Raw genomic sequence first — 21,377 nt, 5'->3', positions numbered from 1 at the left:
ATTAGGCAGGAATTTGAGAGGGAAGGGTGAGAATTAAAGGAATGGGGGGAAAATCAGAGAGGAGAGAGAGAGAGAGAGAGAATTTGAGGAGGGAATTGACTTGATCTCTATTATTTCCGTGAATTCAAATGGCTGGGTTAGTTCTTTTTATACTGCCTCGGCTTGGGATTGGCTCCAAAAACAATTGCCAATCTTCTAGAATTGGTACAACTTGCACTACTAGAACATTCCTCTAGTATGCTAATTCCCTTTACCGAAATAAAGGCATAGCAGCCTAAGTACGTGACAAAAGTCTTGTAGAAGAGAGCATCTTTACTATTTTCTTAAGAGGAGAGAAACTTTAGACCACTATCAATGCTACAAAAGAAAAGATGGGAAACATTATATTTTTCTTGAAATGAAACGTTCCTTCACCACTGGACATGTTAACGCTCTTATTCCTCATTGTTGTTCTTATCTTCAGATTTTGAATAGTCTTGAAGTGCACTGGTGTTATTATAACAGTAACATAGGATTTGTTTAGAAAATAATAAGTCTTGTACAAGAGAACATCCTTTATTCTCCTCTTGGGAGCAAAGATTGATTAGATCATTTGCAATTCTACCAAACAAAAACTGGGAAGAAGTATACTATTCTTGACATTGAGACATGTTCCTTCCCCTGTGCTTTGCCAAAATATCACCCACTCCTTTGTGCCAATCCCTCTTCCTGCACCACAAAACAATATATAGACACGTATATTATCTGATCTCTATTTATTTATTTGGATTATTTCCTTTTGAGGGGAACCCTTTCTTTGTTGGGGAAGGGGGGGAGGGGGGTTGTTTGGGGATTAGTTCATGATGGCAATTGGCAATTTCTATGCAGCATTGGCGGTACAGATTATGGATCTGTAAGAGTGGGGACCTTTATGGGTCGAACAATGATAAAATCTTTTGCATCTACAATGTTTTCTCAATCTTTATCAAGTGCAAATGGGAACACTGATGAATCAGAAGAGGATGGTGTTGAACTACTTCAAACTGAGGCTTCATTGGATTACTTGTGCAACCTATCACCTCACAGGTATTGGCCTACTTTTTCAATGCTGTTATTGATTAAACAAACATGTTGCGTCTTGAGTAGTGAGGCTAATTTTGTTGTAACTTCTTTAGTTTTATGTCGGTTATGTTGATCCCCGGCCTACCTTCACCTTTTCTTTCTAATTCCAATCTTAATCATCCAATAACATCTCAAGCCTTAATCCCATTAGGTGGGGTCTTACTCATCCACACTTCTAAACATTTTCATCTGTGCTTTTGTTCTAAAAATTAAGCACATCAATAACATGATTTTGTGCAATTGAGTTAAGTCCTTTCCTCCAATTTTAAATGAATATTATTTGTTTTTGTTTCATGTAGATTTGAAGCTCTTTACTCAAAAATGCTTCCGGATTCTATGCTTGGTGAGAACTTTCTGAAGCAATATGCTGATCATAATGATCCATTTACTATTATTGATAACAAGCGTAGTTATGGAGTTAGAGCCGCTGCAAGACATCCTATATATGAGAACTTTCGAGTCAAGGTCTGTAATCTTAATTCGATGGCCCGTTTGCTTGTTAGGGAAATCAATTTGCTTCATTTCTGTGATGTTTTTGTTCTGCTTTTGTTCCCTTGATGTTATCTAAAATGAACTTGAGATTCCTTTTTTTTTCCTTATCTGGAACTTGGTCTAATATGCACATGATTTCCTATCTTTGGACAATTATTAGTAGTGGTGAATCATTCTAAGAAGGGAAAGAAATTGGCAGCGGGACAATAAAGTATTACTAGTGAAAAATCTTTCTTGTATCCTTTTTTCTTCTTTCTCTGACCCTATGCAGTTCACCTTTGTAAGCTTGATATGCTAATGCATAGGTTTGCTTAACATATGAATTCATTGAGGTACTATTTCCATGAAATTTGTTCTCAGCAAAAAACTAAGCTTAACATGACCCTATACCCTCTGGATGGACTTCCATAGTATGGGCCCACCAACAACCAAATAAAGATTTTTTCCTTGGGAAGAGGGACAAGTTCCCAAGCATTATTAACCCAAAGAATTAAGAATAGACATGAAAGACAAGAAAGTAACAAAAGAATAATGTGATGAAGATACGGAATCATGATATAAATTTAGAAATAGGCTGTGATGTACAGGAATGTTTACCTTTCCGAACAGAAAGAGTGATGTCTAATTTCTGGGTACCTGGATCTGAAGATAAAATAGAAGTAGGCAGCGATGCTGAGTTGTAGTTTCTAGTTGGTCTATCCAACATCAATTATAAACTTGTAATTTAGGACTAGGAAGACAATGGAATAGAGTAGAATACAAGGAGGAAGACTCAATAAAAATAGGTGGAGGTAGCATCTGATGAGAGGAGATGACGTGTGTCAGATCCAAGATCTAACAATGAATTCTCACCATTTCAGCGGGAATCAGAGAAGGGTTTAGGGAGAATTAGGAAGAACAGAGAGAGAAATAAAGGAGGATCAAGCGAGAGAGAGAGAGATAAGTCTGTATATATACTGATCCCAGCAGTCACGGAAAACACACCAAGCCCGCCAAACTGAAAGTACAGCTGTATATAGCTCCTTTCTAAGTACAATCCATAACAGCTATAACTACCCAACCGTGTACAACTTCTATAAGCAGTAGGTACATGACAACCAGCAAAGGAAAAGTATCATTGAGATGAATAGATGAATAAGATTGAGTGAAATGGACTCAAAATATTTACATAAAATCAGAACAAGTGAATAATTTACGAATGATAGGACAGTAACAAAAATACCTTTTTTTGTGATCAAGAGTAACCCATGAAAATACACTTTTCATCTGTAGACTCAAACTCATTGTCAGCAGCAAGGCTTCCTAATCTCGTTCCTATTCACGGAACAAGATATGATTGGTGTATTTATTTATATGGAATGTATCTTTCAGATTTAGATTGATTGATGTTTATTTCTATAAGAAGTTGTATCCTAAAGGCTGTATAGGCTTCCTAATCTAGGTTTAGAATCTTTCTTAAAATGTTTTTAGCAACTTCCTATTCTATAAAGGAAGCTGGTCTATAAATCAAATCACCCTTCGGCAAGGTAAATAAGATTGAAGAGAAGAATTTTTGAAGTCCTTTTGTGACACTCATCAACCCCGCCAGTTAGTTGATGAATAAATGAGACCCAACCAAAGACACTAGGAGAAAGAGGAAAAAATTCCTGTCAGGAAATAAGATAGAATGAAGACACTGACACTTTAAAAAATTGAAGAGGGCATCAATGTAACAAGGTAACAGACAGTAGGAGCAACAACACTTCAGAAAATTGTGGACACTTTCAAGCAAAAGATACACAATGAGCTGTTTCAACATGATGTCTATTCTTTCTTTCAACTAGTCCATTTTGTTGTGGATCATATAAGAACAAGAATATAGATGAATAATGCCAGAATCAGTCACAAAATCATGAAGAGAATTTGAGAAATATTCTTTGGCATTATGACTATGAAGGATGTGCACAGATAAGTAGAAATGGGTTTTGATCTCTGCACAGAAAGCACAAAAAACAGAAAAAACAACTCAGAATAATTTTTCATTACATAAAACCAAGTAACTCTTGGAAAAATTAGGAAATGTAACAATATATTGAAACCTATTATTGAAGTTAACGTAACCTGGATCCCAAATGTCTAAATGAACTAACATGAGAGGCCTACTGCCTTATCATTAACTTGGGAAGTAAATGGAACAATTCACAATTCAAAGACTTCTATTGAGTCAAGCTAGAGACAACTAAGTTCAACTTATCTGACAATGTATAACCAAGACAACAATGAATATCCAATGGAGAAGCCACAACTAGATAGGCCATAGATGGTGTATCAGCACCAAGGTAGTGGGTCCTGCTTCAGAATTATTTCCTCTGTCAATTTTCTTTCCTATCTTCGATTCCGAATGAGTAACAGCATTGGGGAAGAATGCTATTTTGAACAATTGCAGTGTTTGATGAGCTTACTGAGAGATATGAAACTAAAAGGGTATGAAAATACATTTAAAACAGAAGGTAATGAGATGGAGGGATGGAGATGAATTGTGCCAATTCTACTAAATGTAGCAGTAAAAACATAGGCTAACATGTCTTTTTTTTTTTTTTTGGCTAGGTGAATGTTGGCTAATATGACTTCAAAAGTGAATTTGAATAATAACTGTGAAGTACCTAATATATGATTTAAGACACCACAGCTGGGAATCTGAAATAGAACAACTAAAGGAAAGATGGAAGACTGATTTATCTCTGAACAAAGATGCAGTGGAATAGAAGCTTGTTGAGCAGCCTAGTATAATTCGGAGTAGTCTCTGTCAGGAATAATTATGTTGAAGATTGTGGATTTATTCCTAAATATGGCTTCTTTCCTAATGTCACTGTCATGACCCTAGGGACAATAGAGGGGTAATATTGTAATTGAGCTACATATATTGTTTGTAATTCTGTTAGGTGCACATGGCTGCTGCTATTTTTGTTCGTGCTTTCAGTTACAATAACTGAAGAGCAGCCCGCCTATGCCTATAAAAGGCCACTTCTAAGAGAATGGGGATTCATGGTGAATGAGAACTGAATCTTTTCCCTCTACTTCTGTATTCTCTCCCTCTCTTTCTCTCTCTCTTGAACCCTCTGTTCTTCCACTGTTCTTGCTTTTCTCCCTCTTTCAGTCTAACTCTCCCTCCATTTTCTCTCTAATTCTCAAGTTCTACCCGAATTGGCCCCTGCCAAATCTTAGTATTTGACAATTGGTATCAGAGCCAATGGTCCTCATCTGCTGAACTGAGATTCCAGCTAGTAAGGAAGGCGCGAAGTGGATGTGAGACTAGGGGGGATTGTTGAATCACAGTGATCGCAACTTCAATTCCGAAGAGTATGGAAGGCGAGAAGTGGAAGCAGGTCTGGGGGCGATCGTTGAACCATAGCAATCACAATCAGAGTTCAAGCGATCTTGAATTCGCAGTGATCGCTAGCAGATAGCGATCAGTTGCAGAGAGTCTCAATGAGCGGATTGGATTGAGGATTGCGAGTCATAGCTATTGTCAGTCTTGATTGCCAACGGGTGCAGATCAGTGGAGATAGTAATCACAGATCGGGGGAGGAAGATGGAGAACTCTCCCTACATGCCTTGCAAGGCTGTCCATCGAGGAAGATAATTAAGGTAAAGGGGAATTACGAAAAGAGGAGATTGATGATTTTGATAGACAGTGGCAGCATCCACGACTTCTTGGATGAAGCCATGGCTATGGAACTGCAATGTTCCACATTGGCCACATTTTCGTTATCAGTTACAGTGGCCAATGGCAGCAAGATGATTAGTAGATTTAAGTGTCAAAACTTTCTGTGGAAGATGCAAGGGCAGGAGTTCACAGTAGATCTCAGAATCCTGAAATTGGGAGGGTGTAATATAGTCCTCGGGGTGGATTGGATGAAAATGGTCAGCCCTGTAGTGTTTGATTTCAACAAACTAGAGGTAACATTAGAAATGGAGGGGAAGAAATTGACCTTGACAGGGAGCTTAGAGGCTGGAGAATGTAAGCTAATTACAGGCAAGAAGATGCAGAAAATGCTCCAACAAGAAGGGAGTTCAACGGCTTAAATGTACTCTATCTATGCTGTTGAGTTGGAGGAAGTAGAGGCTGGTGGAAAACTTATACCTGCAGCTGATTCTGCCTTATTCTCTCTTTCAGAGGTACATTCTCTGGACCCTTTACATTTACTTTTGATTGAATTTGAGGATATATTTGCTGAACCTTCTACCTTACCCCTTAACCAATTCTTTGACCATTCTATTCACCTTAAGCCTAGTGCTGAACCTGTAAACACTAGGTCTTTCAGGTACCCACCTATTCAAAAAGCTGAGATAGAGAAACTGGTCAAAGAAATGCTAGCTAAATCAATTATCCAATCTAGCCAAAGTCCCTTTGCTTCCCCTGTCTGTCTTGTTAAGGTAAAAATGGGACTTGGTGATTTTGTGTGGATTACTGCCAAATGAAGATATGACAAAAGACAGAAATACATGGAATTCTAGAATTCATGTATCCGACCCCACATAATGGGATAAAGGCTTGAAATGTTGTTGTTGTTGTGTTGTACTGCCAATTGAATGCCATAATCATAAAAAACAAATTTCCAATCCTCATCATTGAGGACCTACTAGATGAACTGACCTCAGCCACTGTCTTTTCCAAGCTAAAACTGAGAGAGGGGTAATTCAGCTAGAAGACTAGCCTAATACTGTTTGGCCATCATAATCATGAGTTCATCAAGCTTTTGGTTGAGGTAAGCGAATGTTTCCTTGATTCCTGTATCCATCTCCACAGTTCAACTTCTTCAAAATTCACATACTTCAAAAAAATCATTTCCGATCTACTTCCAAGGACCACCTATGATCAGCAGTTGCCTGTATTTCACTTCTGAAATTGCCTTCCTGAATTGCCTAAATCACAATTCAGCAACCTAAATCTGCCTCTGTCAACAGGAATTGCCTTGCTCTGTTCGCTTCAAAATCTGAATTCAGCTGCTAAGAATTTCACCAAATAATAGAATCACAATCGAGAATCAACCAGCTCTGATCTGCCGTCCATAATCACTGTGATTACAATTTAGTAACCGAGGACCGCTGCTTTGCAGTGAATTCAAAGAGTCGATTGGATCTGTCTCTGAAAACAGCCTCTAGGATCGCCTGGATCTGCCTCAATTAATAGCTGATAATCGTTGGAATCACAGCCAAGAATTGTTGGCTCTAATACCAAATGTTAGGAACCTAGGTTTAACCTAGGGTTTTAAGAGGAAAATGGAAGAAACTGAGCAGAAAGAGAAAAGAAAGGGAGGGAGAAATCAGAAGAACAGAGGAAGAGAGAGAGAGATTGGGGGAAATCAGGAAGCAAATCGAGAGAGAATTGATGAGAAAGAAGTCTGGAATTCTGATTATCATTCAACTATACCTATTCTCTAACTAATTTAACCTATGTATAGGCTTTTCTATCATTTAGTTATAATAACAACTGAAAGGTACACACAGCTAGAACAACAAAGGACAGCTAGAAAGAAATACATATAATATATAATTACTATTATATCCTTGGGGTCGTGACAAGGGGATATAAGCAAAGTCAAGGGGATCGTATGCTATTTATCAAACATACCAAGGGAGGTAAGGTTACTGCCCTACTTATTTATGTTGATGATATAATTGTTACTAGAAATGATGAAACTTAAAAAAGAAGGATCTTAGAGATTGTTTGGCCCATGAATTTGAGATTAAGGAGTTGGAAAAATTGAAATATTTCCTTGGGATTGAAGTTGCTTACTTCAAACTAGGAATCTTTATTTCTCAAATGAAGCACGTTTTAGATTTACTCAAGGAGACTGGAAAACTTGGCAGCAAATAGCAAATGTTCCCATTGAATAGAATCACAGATTAGGCAAAGAAGAAATCGGTAGTGTTGTGGATAAAGGGAACTACCAAAGACTAGTTGGGAAAGTAATTTATCTATCACACACAAGGCCAGATATAGCCTATGTTATTAGCATGGTAAGTCAGTTTACGAATGATCCTAGGAAGAAGCATTTGCAAGCTATTCAAAGAATACTTTAGTATCTCAAAGCTACACCTGGGAGAGGATTATTATTCCAAAAAGGTGGTGAACTAACCCTAGAAGTTTATACAGATACAAACTATGCAAGATCACTTGTTGATTGAAGGTCTACTACATGTTATTGCATGTTCCTAGGAGATAATCTTGTGACATGGACGAGCAAGAAATAGTCTGTGGTTGCTAGATCAAGTGTTGAAGCCGAATTTAGGGCTATAGCTCATGGAATTTGTGAGTTGTTATGGCTAAAAATAATCCTAGATGATTTGAGGATTAAACGAAGTGGACCTATAAAGTTGTATTGTGACAAGAAGTCAGCCATTATCATTGCCCACAATCCAATCCAACATGATTGAACTAAGCACATAAAAATTGACAAACATTTTATAAAGGAGAAGCTTGACAGTGGGCTAATTAGCACTCTGTATGTGCCTTAATGTGATCAATTAGCCAGATGTTCTAACTAAGGGACTTCCTACTACCTAATTTCAGGAAATAACAAGCAAGTGTGGAATGGAAAATATCCACTTACTAGCTTGAGGTGGAGTGTTGAAGATTGTGGATTTATTCCTAAATATGTCTCCTTTCCTAAATCTGTTCTCTTTCTATTATTGGAGATTCCTTGTTTATCTTTCTTTCCTTGTGGTATATTTCCTAAGATATTCAGTTCAATACAAGAGAAAAATTATTTCTTCCTTCAAATCATAATCCTAGAATCCTCTTTGCTGTAATGAGTACACCTATTAACTTCTGATAGCAGAAGTTAATCCAGTAGTGTTGTGGATAAAGGGTACCATCTGTGCTTGGCACACTCTTGCTCAGCAACCACACTTACATTTGGTTATTTTATGCACTTTAAATTTGAGAATGTTGTGAAAATATCATGTGTGTATTTGATAACTGAATTCTACTTGTTATATATAGGCCTTCAAAGCACTATTAACTTCTGCTTCATCAGATGAACAACTCACTGCTCTCGGAGAATTAATGTATCAGGTACCTCTAAATTTCTGGCCACACAGGCTTTCTCATGAATTAATAAAGTGATATTTCTGTTAAATTTCTTTAATATTTTGCATTTGCTGGCCTTCGAATAAAAAATAGGTGATCTAAATGATTTGAGCTCCAATATCAAAGTTCTAAAAAGTAGTAGTAAATCTCAATTGGATTCATTCTCGGAAGCAGACAAGTAACTCTTCAAAAGTTTCATCATCCTTATTGTAGGTGGGAAGATTTACATGGATTCTAACTTGTTAATCTTCTCAACTATATTTTTTATAAGCCCATTATATCCTATCTCATGTCTAAAAGTTTTCAAACAAATTTTCTTTGGTCTTCCTTGACATCTTTTGCAACAAATTTCTTTTTGTCCACTCTTGCCATAGGTGCGTCCATTGGTCTATACTTAGATTTAGAATCCCTATTAGAAGATCCAATGATTTTTATGTTGGTTGTCGACTACCTAACTTGACCCTCGTTCTTCATTGGACCTTGGGACTGGTTATGATACAAGTAATACCTTAAACGGTAGCCATAGGCTGAGTTCATCATCCTCCTTTCATTTGGGGATTCTTATGATGTCCACCTAATAAACCACTTACTACCATTGAGAACCAACGTAAATGGTTTACTTACAAGAGTTTGAATTTACTTAGGAATTTGTTCCTTTAATGTTAACTTTTCCCCTTACCATTTTTTTTAATACAACATTTTTCACTCAAAATAATTTGCAAAGAATGTACATAGAATTAGAAGTCACGTGTGTGATTTAGAAAATGCAAAATTAACCATCTCTTTAGCAAAATGTTTTTGATTTCCATGATATATATCAATTTGTCCAAAATTTTCTAAATGGCTAGAGGTCTAGAATTCATGTAGCCACCATGTGGGATTAAGGCTTATGATTGTTTTTGTTGACTTATTTTTTTGTTTGACGCTTGTTTAGTGATTCCAATAATACGTGTTAGAATGCTTGCTTTTAGGGAAAAGTCCCATGCCTTTCAAAATAATGTATATTTAATGTAGTTGTTTATATTTACAACTCAATGTTGAATTAACAATTACAATTGTAATATGCTAAGTACCTTACATAATCTCATTTGTTTAGCATCTTCAGTGATGATCCATTTTTCAGGATATTTAAAGGAGTATGAAATGGATAGTTATATTTTTTCTTCTATGATTATTAGGCTTCCCTTTTTTCGGTAACAACTGACAAATAAAACCACAAAAAGAGAACCACCACAAATTAGGTGAACCTTGTACAAGTCAAAGAGAGTAAAAACAAAAGGAGAAGCCAGTATATTTACATGCAAAAACAAGTCATTGACAAAGTGAATAAAAGAAAAAGGATAAAATTGAATATCCTCCATGAACCATAGAATCAGAGAAATTAGAATATAATGGGTGGAATGTTCTATTCTATACCCTCTATGAGGCCACTATTTCTCACTAGCCACAAACACCATGTCTTCAAAAAAGGCCTCAATAGTTGTGCACATCTCAAACTTCTACTCCAGGAAAGCATGAAGGACAAAACAGAGGTCAATGTACCTGCTGAGCATAATGGACCAAAAATTACTTCTTACCTCCCAAGCCACTGGATAATGAAAAATCTTTGTTAAATTGCTCTTCTGAAGTACTGTTGCAGACTGAACTCTTGGAATTTGATATTGAATATGTGTTTGACATAACTAGTTAGATATGAAATCAATAATTATGGTAAAGCGAAAACGCTTTTTCCATCAAACTAAATTATTTGTAAGACATGCATTTTCTCTATAAAAAGATGTATGCTAGTCTGTAACTGTGTTTTACATCAAATAAATAAGTATTTAAAGATAGAAAATTACATTGTGTCCTTGTGCCAGTGAACTTGAAATGAGATGAATTCTACATTTATATACATGTCTTTACCCAAACTCATACACTGAGTAATGTAGTGAAGAAGCCAGTGATCCAATAACTTGCCACTCTCACATGAAAGCATGTTGGTTATTCCTGCTCTCCCCTACAAGTTATCAGTAGTAACAACGGATCTAAGGGCTGTAGTCCTGAAAAAAGGCCGGCCAAAAATTGACCACCTTGGAAGATAATGTTGAGTGAAGACAGAAATATCAAGACTGATTCAGTTTCATGCTCTGATGCTCGTAGCCAAGGGGTTGAAACTAAACATAGTCCTGACTGAAGCAAACAATTGTTCATTGGTCAACTTTTGCAATTGGAACTCTTTAAGTAGCATTTATTAGAACCATAAACCAATGCTTAATGAGGGAGATGTGAAAGTATTTGTGTTCCATGCTTCGAATGTTTGTAGTCAATTAGCACTTACAGTTTCAAAGGAATAGTCTATGCCGAATTTCTTTTAATCGTGACCCCTATAATTTTCTTACAACTGCAATGTCACTACATCCAATGACTGTTAGCTTGACCTTGATATATGGTCACTATATACTCTGATATTGTAGGAAAATTTAGGACTGATAACAACTTAGAAGAAAATGGAAGCCATACAATGTGTAATCGGCACTCCATGTAGTTCTCAGAGCAGCTGAATTTGCTGTATGACTCTGGTCTTCAATTAGCCTGTGGTAGTTCTCACCCAAAACCAGATACATTTGTTTCTTTTGATGATTTCTACTGAAGAATTCTTATTACTTATTGTTGGAAGAAGATAAGGAAGAATGAATGGATCGGGAATACAGATCAAGTTCACAAAAGAAATTCAATCTAAGGATAAGGATAAGTCAATCTTGAAATATTCAAATTCTTGCTAATCCTAATCTGTAAATTAGATAGCTAAAAGTGTTGTAATCTACTCCTATAAAATAGGAGGATGGATAGGAGATTTTTTAGCAGATTGTTTAGGAGTTTTCTAGCAAAACAAGGTAATACAAATTACTCTCTACTCTCTCAAAAGTTTTCTACAAACTTTTAGATCATAGATAGAAGAACATCAGATCACATGACAGGTTTTCTTAAAATTTTATCCAATTATGAACCTTGTGAGGAGAGTTGATGAAATGGAACAATTAGTCACAAAAAGAGGTAGGGGTAGACCCAAGAAGACTTTGGGAGAGAGATTAAAATTTGATATGAAATATATGGATCTAAATGAGGATATGACAAAAGACAAAAATACATGGAAGTCTAGAATTTATGTAGCCGACCCCACATAGTGGGATAAAGGCTGGATATGTTGTTGTTGTTGTTGTTTTATGAACCTTGTGATCAAGGCATTGTTGTTTTTATGGCTGATAGCACAACCTCTTTAGCTAAAGAAAGAGGGACAACTTACATAGCAAGCTTAACCTTAAATCAATACTTTATGTACCTAATTTAAAATGTAACTTGCTATCAATAAGTAAACTAACTAAAGAAAGGATTTGTGTAGTAACATTCTCTCAATCTCATTGTATTTTTCAGAACCTATCCTTAGGGAAGATGATTTGTAATGTTGAGGAGAAGGGAGGATTTTACCAGATCTCAGGACTTGATCATCCTACCGAATTTAGGTTATCTATTCAATTAGGATATAATGTTATAGCATCAACAATTAAGACATCCTAACTTTGAGTATTTTAGAGTTTTGTATCCTTCTCTTTCTGGCAATAAAATACAAAATTTCCATTGTGAACATTGTATCCTTGCAAAACAAACCAAGAGCTCACATCCAAATCATATCTATAAACCCTCAAAACCATTTCATTTGATTCATTATGACATTTGGGGACCGACTAAGACTCCCATTCTAACTAACACTAGATGGTTCCTCACATTTATAGATGACCATACAAGAGTTAGCTAGGTATGCCTAATGAAAGACAAATCTAAAGCCTACCTTGTTTTCAAAAGGTTTCATCAAATAATTTAAAATGTCTTTCAACCATCTATTTCATATATTGAGATATGATAATGGCCGAGAGTATTTTTCCAATGAATTCAATCAGTACCTAATCGAGCTTGGTATTATTCACTAAAGCTCGTGTCTTTATAACCTCCAACAAAATGGGGTAACTAAAAGAAAGAACCGCCATCTTCTTGAGACAACAAGGGCCCTAATGGTTACTCAATCAATTCCACATGCCTATTGGGGAGAAGTTGTTCTTACAACAACTTACCTCATCAATATGCTTCCTTTAAAAATTCTGGAGTTTAAAACTCCCTTGAATGTTGTTCTTGAAACTTTCCCTCACCATACCAGAGTTCTAAACTCCCTATCTCCCAAGGTTTTTGGATGTATTGTTTTTATATACAAAAACCAGCTTACACAATCCAAATTGGACCCAAAAGCACTCAAGTGCATTTTTGTTGGATACTCTCCTATTCAGCAAGGATATAATTGTTATAATCCCATTACTCGAAAGTTTATTGTGTCTTGTGATGTCTCTTTCAAGACAACTCGTTGCATGAGAATACCTCCAATGCTAAAGATTATTGGAATACAATTAGTCCTATACCTGTTGATTCCTCTCATACTTCAAACCCTACTCCATTCGGGCTCCTATCCTTGATCTTGAAACATCTAATGCTATTCCCGAATCCAGTTCAGAGTCTATTCCTCCAACCCTTAGCCATCAAGGGGGAGAGAAAGAGAACACCAAAATTCCAGAAGATGATCAGGTCCAAAATAATCTACCATTAAAGGTTTATTCCATAGAGCCTTGTGATCCTCAGGCAACCAAATTATCTAACCAGGAGAAAAATTCAAAAAATATAGTTGCAAGTGATGTTGAGGCACCGAACAGGATGGAACATGAATGGGGTAATAAAGAAGATGATCTAAGTATCCCAATTGCTCTAAGAAAAGGGGTAAGATTCTACACAAAGCACCGTATTTCAAATTTTATGGGATACTCAAAATTATCTCCTCAATTTAGATCATTCACTATTAGTCTTGATAGTATGGCTATTCCTGAAGACATTTATCATGCACTACAAGATGAAAGATGGAAGGCAACAATCATGGAGGAAATGCAAGCTTTAGAAAAGAATGATACATGGGAAGTTGTAAACCTACCAGATGGAAAGAAGATGGTAGGCAACAAATGGGTGTTCATTGTGAAGTATAATTCTAATGGGAGTATTGATAGGTATAAGACTAGGATTGTGGCCGAAAGATTTACTCAAACTCAAGGCCTGGACTACGAGGAAACATTTGCTCCAGTAGCTAAGCTAAATTCCATCTGGGTATTGTTATCCTTGGTAGTAAATCTAAATTGGAGATTACATCAATTGAATATAAAAAATGTTTTATTGAATGGTGAGCTTGAAGAATAAATCTATATGAGAACACTACCTGGTTTTGAGGAGAATGACACAAGAGGGAAGGTATGCAGGCTGAAGAAATCATTGTATGGTTTTAAACAATTTCCTATGGCATGGTTTAAGAGATCCAATGATACCTTACACCAGCTTGGATACAAGTAAGGCAGATCACATTTTCTTCACAAAGATCGAAAATGATGGGAGAAGAACAATTTTGATAGTTTATGTAGATGATATCATCATCACAGGAGACAATAGCCAAGAGATTGAAAAATTAAAGCATCAATTGAGGGAAACATTTTGAGATAAAAGATTTGGGAGAATTAAGATACTTCCTAGGATTGGAAGTAGCTAGAAGCAAGGAAGGTATATTCATAACTCAAAGGAAATACACCTTAGATTTACTAAGGGAAATATGCAAACTAGGGTGTAAACTATCTAGTACTCCCCTAGAGCCCAATTGGAAGAATAAAAAAAGGAAAAGAAAAGGAGTATCGGGTTAACAAAGGAAGATATCAGCGCCTAGTAGGAAGCTCATCTACCTACCTATCCCACACAAGGCCGGATATAACATATGCTATCAGCATTATCAACCAATATATGCATTTTCCTACTAAAAGACATCTTGAAGCAACTCACCATATCCTCAGATATCTCAAAGGAACACCTGAGAAGGGGCTCATGTTCAAGAAAAATCAGGATAGAAGAATTAGTGGCTATGCGAATTCAGATTAGGTAGGCTCTATTGAGGATAGTAGATCCACATCAGGGTATTGTACCAAGCTATGGGGAAATCTAGTGACTTGAAAAGGATGAAACAACAGGTAGTTGCTCGCAGTAGTGTAGAGGTTGAGTATCGAGCCATTGCTCAAGGTATTTGTGAAATAATATAGATAGAACGATTGATGAACGATCTATCTATGCCTATATCATCTCCTAAACTACTTTACAATGACAACAAATAAGCTATTAGTATTGTGAACAATTTGGTACAGTATAACCGAATGAAACATGTAAGAATTGATAGGCATTTTGTCAAGCAAGAGATGAAAAGAGGAGACATAAGACTCATTCATGTTACTACTAAAGATCAAGAAGTAGATATTTTGCCTGTGAATTGCTTAGAGGCAAGGTGGGAATGATTGAAATTTATTCACCACCTTAAAGGGGATTGTTGAAAAAAGATAAGAAAGCATGAATGGATCGGGAATACAGATCACGATCACAAAAGAAATTCAATCTAAGAATAAGGATAAGTCAGCCTTGAAATACGAATTATCGCTAATCCTAATTTGTAAATTAGATACCTAAAAGTGTTATAATCTACTTCTATAAAATAGAAGGATAAATAAGAGATTTTTTAGGAGTTTATGTATATATATTTCCATAGTTAAATGAATCATTCAAGATGGAATATTTTCATAATTCTCTACCTAATTCTTTCACTTATAAAGTTGGACTAAAAGGTTTGTTCAGCTGTCATGTGATAAGAGATTCAAATGTTGAGATTGATTAGCACGTGTTAGTAACACTTCCAAATCAGATATCTTTGTACTTGCAATTATTCCTGCGAACCAAGTATGCAATTAAGCTTTTGGAAATAATGAACGGTAAGTTGCAAGTTGTACAACTTAAAAAAGAGAAGTAAAAGAAATCGAAGTTGTTGATGCACCATCCTTTTCTGCAGTGCCACCTCAGTTACAGTGCTTGTGGACTTGGGTCGGATGGAACAGATAGGCTTGTCCAATTGGTTCAGGAAATGCAGCACAAAAAAGTTTCTAAAACTGAAGAAGGAACTTTGTATGGAGCAAAGATTACTGGTGGTGGATCTGGTGGGACCATTTGTGTCGTTGGCCGGAATTGTCTTCGGAGCAGTGAACAGATTCTTGAGGTAATTTGCTTCTTCACTCGAAAAAAAAAAAACAATTAACGCAGCAAAATACATGCTAGGGTAAATCACACCAAAGGTCACAAAATTTTGACATCTTTTTCAATTTGATCACGAAACTTCAATTCCTTGCAAAGTGATAACAAAATTTTAAAATATTTTGTAATATAGTCACTAAAGTGATTTTTGAACAATTTTTTACTAAAATTGTTGACGTGGCAACGGTCACTTCAGCGCCACATCATCGCCATGTCAGCAATTTCGGCTAAGAATTATTAAAAAATTACTTTAGTGACCATATTGTAAAACATTTTAAAGTTTTGTTATCACTTTACAAGAAATTAAAGTTTAGTGATCAAATTGAAAAAAAGGCCAAAATTTTGTGACATTTGGTGTTATTTACCCATACATGTTATTTTGGGATATATTCTATAATCAAGGTTCTTGGTTTGAACAAAATTTCTAAGTTATTCAATGCATGTATAGTTTCCCAAAAGCCGAGCTTTCATGATCTTCTAACAAAATTATCTCTAAGCAGATTTTTATTATTAATTTTTAGGGAAAGTTTCACAAACCATTCGATTTGCTTAAATTGCACAGGCTACCCGTGTTTTCAGAAATTGCATTGACCTCCCATGAGTTTTATAAACATGGATCACTTACCCCCTTACGGTTAATAAACATCCATTAAATATTTTTAAATTTTCAAAATACCCCTTTCTTACTATTATTATAAAAACAAAAATAAAATAAAATTACAAGTGGGACGTTGGCATTGTTAGCCACCAAAATTACAAGTGGTTGAAGGAACCTGGATCTAATAAATTTGTTTTTAAAAATGTGTGTGTGTGTGTGAGAGAAAGAGAAAGAGAGAGAGAGGGAGAGAGAGAGAGGGAGAGAAGTTTATCATGTTTTCCAAAATATCAATCACGGCAATGGGTTTCTTGAGAAACCCATTTATTTCTCTAGAAACCTAACATTGGAAGGAATTTGTTTATATTTAAGAGTAAAATGGTCAATTTTAATATTTTTTTTAAACTATAAAGGATTTCAGTGCAATTTTTGAAAACACAATGGTGGGTACAATTTAGGCAACTCAAAATTTATCCAAAATTTTTTCAATCTTATGAGTGTGTTTCCATGTTAAAAACGGTGTTGAAACACTTTATCTTCACTAGAAAATTGCATCAAGAAGGGCATCTAGCATAAAATTTTATTAATTTTTTTTTTTTTTTTTTTTTTACGTAGATTGTATTGTTAATGTGATTTTTAGAAGTTAATTGATATTAAAAATGTCAAGCCTCTAATACAGCATGGACTCAATCTTAATTTGATTAGAATAAGATGTAATTGATGATGATGAATCCTTTTTTAATCGTAGAGTTAACCTAAAACTCCTTGCAGCTCAACATAACGAGCCTCTACTTTAGAAAATGAGTTTTGTACATACTAGTGAAAATAACAGGCTCTCTTTGTATTTGAACGTATGCAGATTCAACGAAGATACAGAGGCGCAACGGGTTACTTGCCACTTGTTTTCGAAGGTTCATCCCCAGGTGCAGGAAACTTCGGATATCTAAAAATACGCCGTCGCAACCCTCCCAATTAGTAGTAGTTTAATTTATTATTGCTGGGGAAAATAGATTAAGCAACTGTTTTATTTTTTATTAAAGGAACATCAAAACATTTAGTTTGATCCAAATCCAACTGTAAGTATCATATAATTCCCAACAAAATTGGAGGAACGCCAACTCAAAAGTATAGCATTGGCCAACTTATTATTTTAATAAAATGCATTATCTTCTCAACTTACGAATCTTTCTTGTACTAAATGTAGGAAAGAATCAAAAGATCCGAAACACACATGGATCTATTGGCTTATGCTACCATAGCTTTGGGGTATACGCCAGTTTGGGGTACCCTGGCCAGCTGCCACCTTTCCAACCTCAAACAGCCAGTGGCAAAATTGGTTGCTTTCTTTTCTTTTCTTTTTTTTAAATGATTAATTTAATGGTTTAATTCTAAAGTTTGAGGGGGTTATGTAATTTTTTTTTTTTTTTTTTAACTCTACACTTGGGACATTTAAACTCAAAAGATTTTTAAATAGTTCATTTAAATATGACATTTAATACAATAAAACTTATATAAAATTTAAAAACAGATACAATATGGTTTAAACAGAGTCATATATTAATTTAAGATATTATTAAAACACTAAAATCAAATAATGCATACATTATTATTATGTTATATTTTAAAACATTAACTATTGATAATTTGTTGTTGCTGTTAAGTTGTAATTTAATATAGGAAAATTTATTAATACTATAATTAACATTATCAATAAATTATTCTTGAATGAATAGTAATTATATGAGAATAATTAATATATTATTATTAACAATTAAATTCATTAAGAAACAATTTAAAAATTAATTAGCTCTATGAGATTTATTAATTAAAACAATTTAGGACAACGCGGCAAAACTAAAATAGGAGTACTCTAAGACTAAAAGGAGAGCATCGCAAGACTAATTTGGAAGCACCAAAAACGACAGCGTGCAAGACAAAAATAGAAATACGACAAGATTAAAGAATCATACTAAATGTACATTATTTTTGTATATCTTAGGCTATACAAAGGGGTATTATAATCAAAATATCCTTCGTCTCCATGCACCTCATGAGGGATTTTTTTGTCATTGATACATATTTGTGTAATCCAAAGTGTACCAATAGCATTATTTCAAAATTAAAATAGAAACATTGTAAGGTTAAAATGAAAAGACAATAGGACTAAAATAAGGGCATTGTAATAGTAAAATAGGATCACTATACGACTAAAATGGGAACACCAAAAGACTCAAATGATAAGACTGTAAGACAAGAATAGAAGCACCACAAGGCTAAAATGGAAGCACTCAAGCACCACAGACAAAAATGGTAGCACCACAATAGTAAAACGAGGGGATTGCAAGGGTAAAATGGTAAGTATTGTAAGGGTAAATGGTAATATCACATTAGTACAATGGAAGCACTGCAAGATTAAATTGAGAGCACTACAATAATAAAATTTAAGTACTGCAACAGTAAGATAGTGGTACCATAAGATTAAATACAAATTATTGACAATTATATTTTTTTTATTACACACTAATATGAATTAGCAAATTTTATATATCTTATGGTATATAATATATCATTATACATGAAAATATTTTATTGGCTTTATTATCATATTAAAAAGAATACTAATTATTATTTATCCCTAAAAATATATATATTTTTTTCTTTCTTCTTTTTTCTTCCTCCACCTCCAAGCTTTGATCGCTGCTGCAACTCAATGGCAACTAACAGCAATTTATCTCCCACTACTCTGGTAATAATTCCTCTTCACGTGAGTGAGTTCATCCTGCAACCCTCTCTCTCTAGTGAGCCGCCATGACTATCGCTTCTACTCTGAACCAGCTGTCGTTAGTGAGCGGACTAGTTTTTCCAACAATCCCTATGTCATTAGAAATCCTTGTTTCTTTCCTCCTTCTATCTCCCTTCTCTTTCTATCCTTATAATCTCCCATCCAATCTCTCTGATTTGTGCGTCTCAACATCGATTGCAAATAGAAGTGTGACTTCACTACCCAATGTCAAATCTCGTTGCTCGAACGCCACTGCAGCCATATTTAAGCCACTGTCGCCAATCTCTATATATCCACCTACTAATGGCCTAACCACCACCTACGGGCTCCCCCAACACGTGCAGACTCATTATCACCATTATCCAGTTCTCTATGCTATTTTTTTGATCGTTTTTATTTTTTAATATAATAAAAATATGTTTACTTTCATACTTTCAAATGATCTAGCCATCACCCACGAGCTCCCCTTACACTTGCAGACTCGTTACCACCATTATCCAGTTCTCTTTGTTATTTTTTAATCGTTTTTATTTTTTAATTTTTTAATATAATAAAAAATGTTTATTTTCATATTTTTAAAAACGTATTTTTAAAAATAAAAAAATATAAAAAAACTCAAAAAATCATTTTGATTATTTTCATCACTAACACGCTCAAAATTTTCAAAATATGAAAAACACTACAGACAAAAAGAACACTTTTTCAGTAATCTCAAAATAGACACTCAAAATATAAAACTGAAAATAAATTTAAAAATTAAAATTCGAAAAGAACATCCTCTAAATTCTTCAAAGAGAGAATCATGGAGAGCATTGAACTTTTGAGAAATTGCTTGAAAACCCCTAAATTTTAAGAAATTATATTAAAACCATAGTTGCAAATTACCGATTGAGTAGATCACCTATTGGTAAAATTTTCAAAAGATTAGATCAATGTTAAATAACCAAGGGTAGTGGTAGCATCATAAGATAAAAAAAAGAGCATCATAAGATTATGTAAGAGCATCGCAAAGCTTAAATGAAATCATTGCAATATTATGTAAGAGCATTGCAAAGCTAAAATGGAAACACCTCAAGCAGAGGCGGATCTAAATGTGAGCTGCCCTGAGCTTCACCCTAGGCTGAAGCCCAAAGCAGTCTACAAAAAAAATTAAAATTTTAAGGTAAAATCGAGTCCAAATTCAGTTTAGCCTACCCCCAACCCAACCCAGCCTACCCTACTCTACAATGCTGGATCTGTCCCTGACCACAAGGCTAAGATGGTAATACTATAATAGTAAAATAGTAACACCATATATAAGACTAAGATGAGAGTACTGTAATACTAAAATGAGAGCATTGTAGATCTAAAATGGAAACACCGTAAGACTAAAATAATAACAACACAAGATTAAATGAGAGTAGTGTAAGATTAAAACGGAAGGACTACAAGACTAAAATAAGAGCATCGTAAAACAAATAATAGGTGCACCATAGGGATAAAATGAAAGCACTGCAAGACTAAGAGGGTGTATGGCTAGGTTTATTTTGAACAAAACTTTAGGTTATTAATTACAATTTGTTAGTGAGCAAATATGAAAATGAAAAGAAAATTCTTTGTGAATTTTGAGTGGTATTTGTATCCGTATCCATTTTGAACGAATCTTCTTTTGAACTTCCTATACTAGCGGGTAAACTGGGAGCGAGTCCTGACATTTATTGCATATTTTCTGTTGTATGAGAGATAATTATGCAAGATCTTACAATTTAATATTTTATTTTTTACTACTATTTATAATTGTGTCTTACTTAGTTTAAGTGGGGAGTTTTAATTTGAATGATTTTAAGTGTAATGAGAAAATAAATAACAAATTTAATTGCCAACAACATCTAGATGTTGATTATTTTGCTTGCTCCTTCGCTAAGTGTTAAAACTTACAATTTGGAAGAGATCAAACTCGATTTCTAATTGATCTTGGTATTTGAATTTTACTAATTTCACAATAAATTGTCAATAAGTCTAAGAAAATGCCCTATATATATATAGACTAAATATTCCTCTAATTGTTTTATATCATACATAGTTATTCTATTTCTATCTTTACTAGCTAATTGGTAATTGATCTTTTTTTTGTCCAAGTTTATTCCTACCGTTTTACTAAACACACACAC

General features: G+C 34.7%; 1 protein-coding gene across 3 annotated transcripts in view; it reads left to right on the top strand.

The window, feature by feature from the left end:
* Window positions 1-17,518, top strand: part of LOC127812949 (L-arabinokinase-like) — a 69,644-nt gene extending 52,126 nt beyond the window's left edge. The window contains exons 24-28 of one of the 3 annotated variants that reach the window (XM_052353565.1): window positions 868-1,065; window positions 1,401-1,566; window positions 8,582-8,653; window positions 15,612-15,815; window positions 17,305-17,518. In XM_052353565.1, coding sequence (XP_052209525.1) covers window positions 868-1,065; window positions 1,401-1,566; window positions 8,582-8,653; window positions 15,612-15,815; window positions 17,305-17,421 — 757 coding nt within the window. In that variant the 3' untranslated portion in view covers window positions 17,422-17,518. The remainder of the gene's footprint in view (window positions 1-867; window positions 1,066-1,400; window positions 1,567-8,581; window positions 8,654-15,611; window positions 15,816-17,304) is intronic. The other 2 variants (XM_052353564.1, XM_052353566.1) reach the window with 2 other exon arrangements.
* The last annotated feature ends 3,859 nt before the right edge of the window (window positions 17,519-21,377 follow it).

The sequence above is a fragment of the Diospyros lotus genome, chromosome 11 (genome assembly GCF_014633365.1).
Source record: "Diospyros lotus cultivar Yz01 chromosome 11, ASM1463336v1, whole genome shotgun sequence".
Taxonomy (NCBI): Eukaryota; Viridiplantae; Streptophyta; class Magnoliopsida; order Ericales; family Ebenaceae; genus Diospyros; species Diospyros lotus.
The sequence above is the reverse complement of the archived record's forward strand: the minus strand, read 5'-3'. Positions and strand labels throughout refer to the sequence as shown.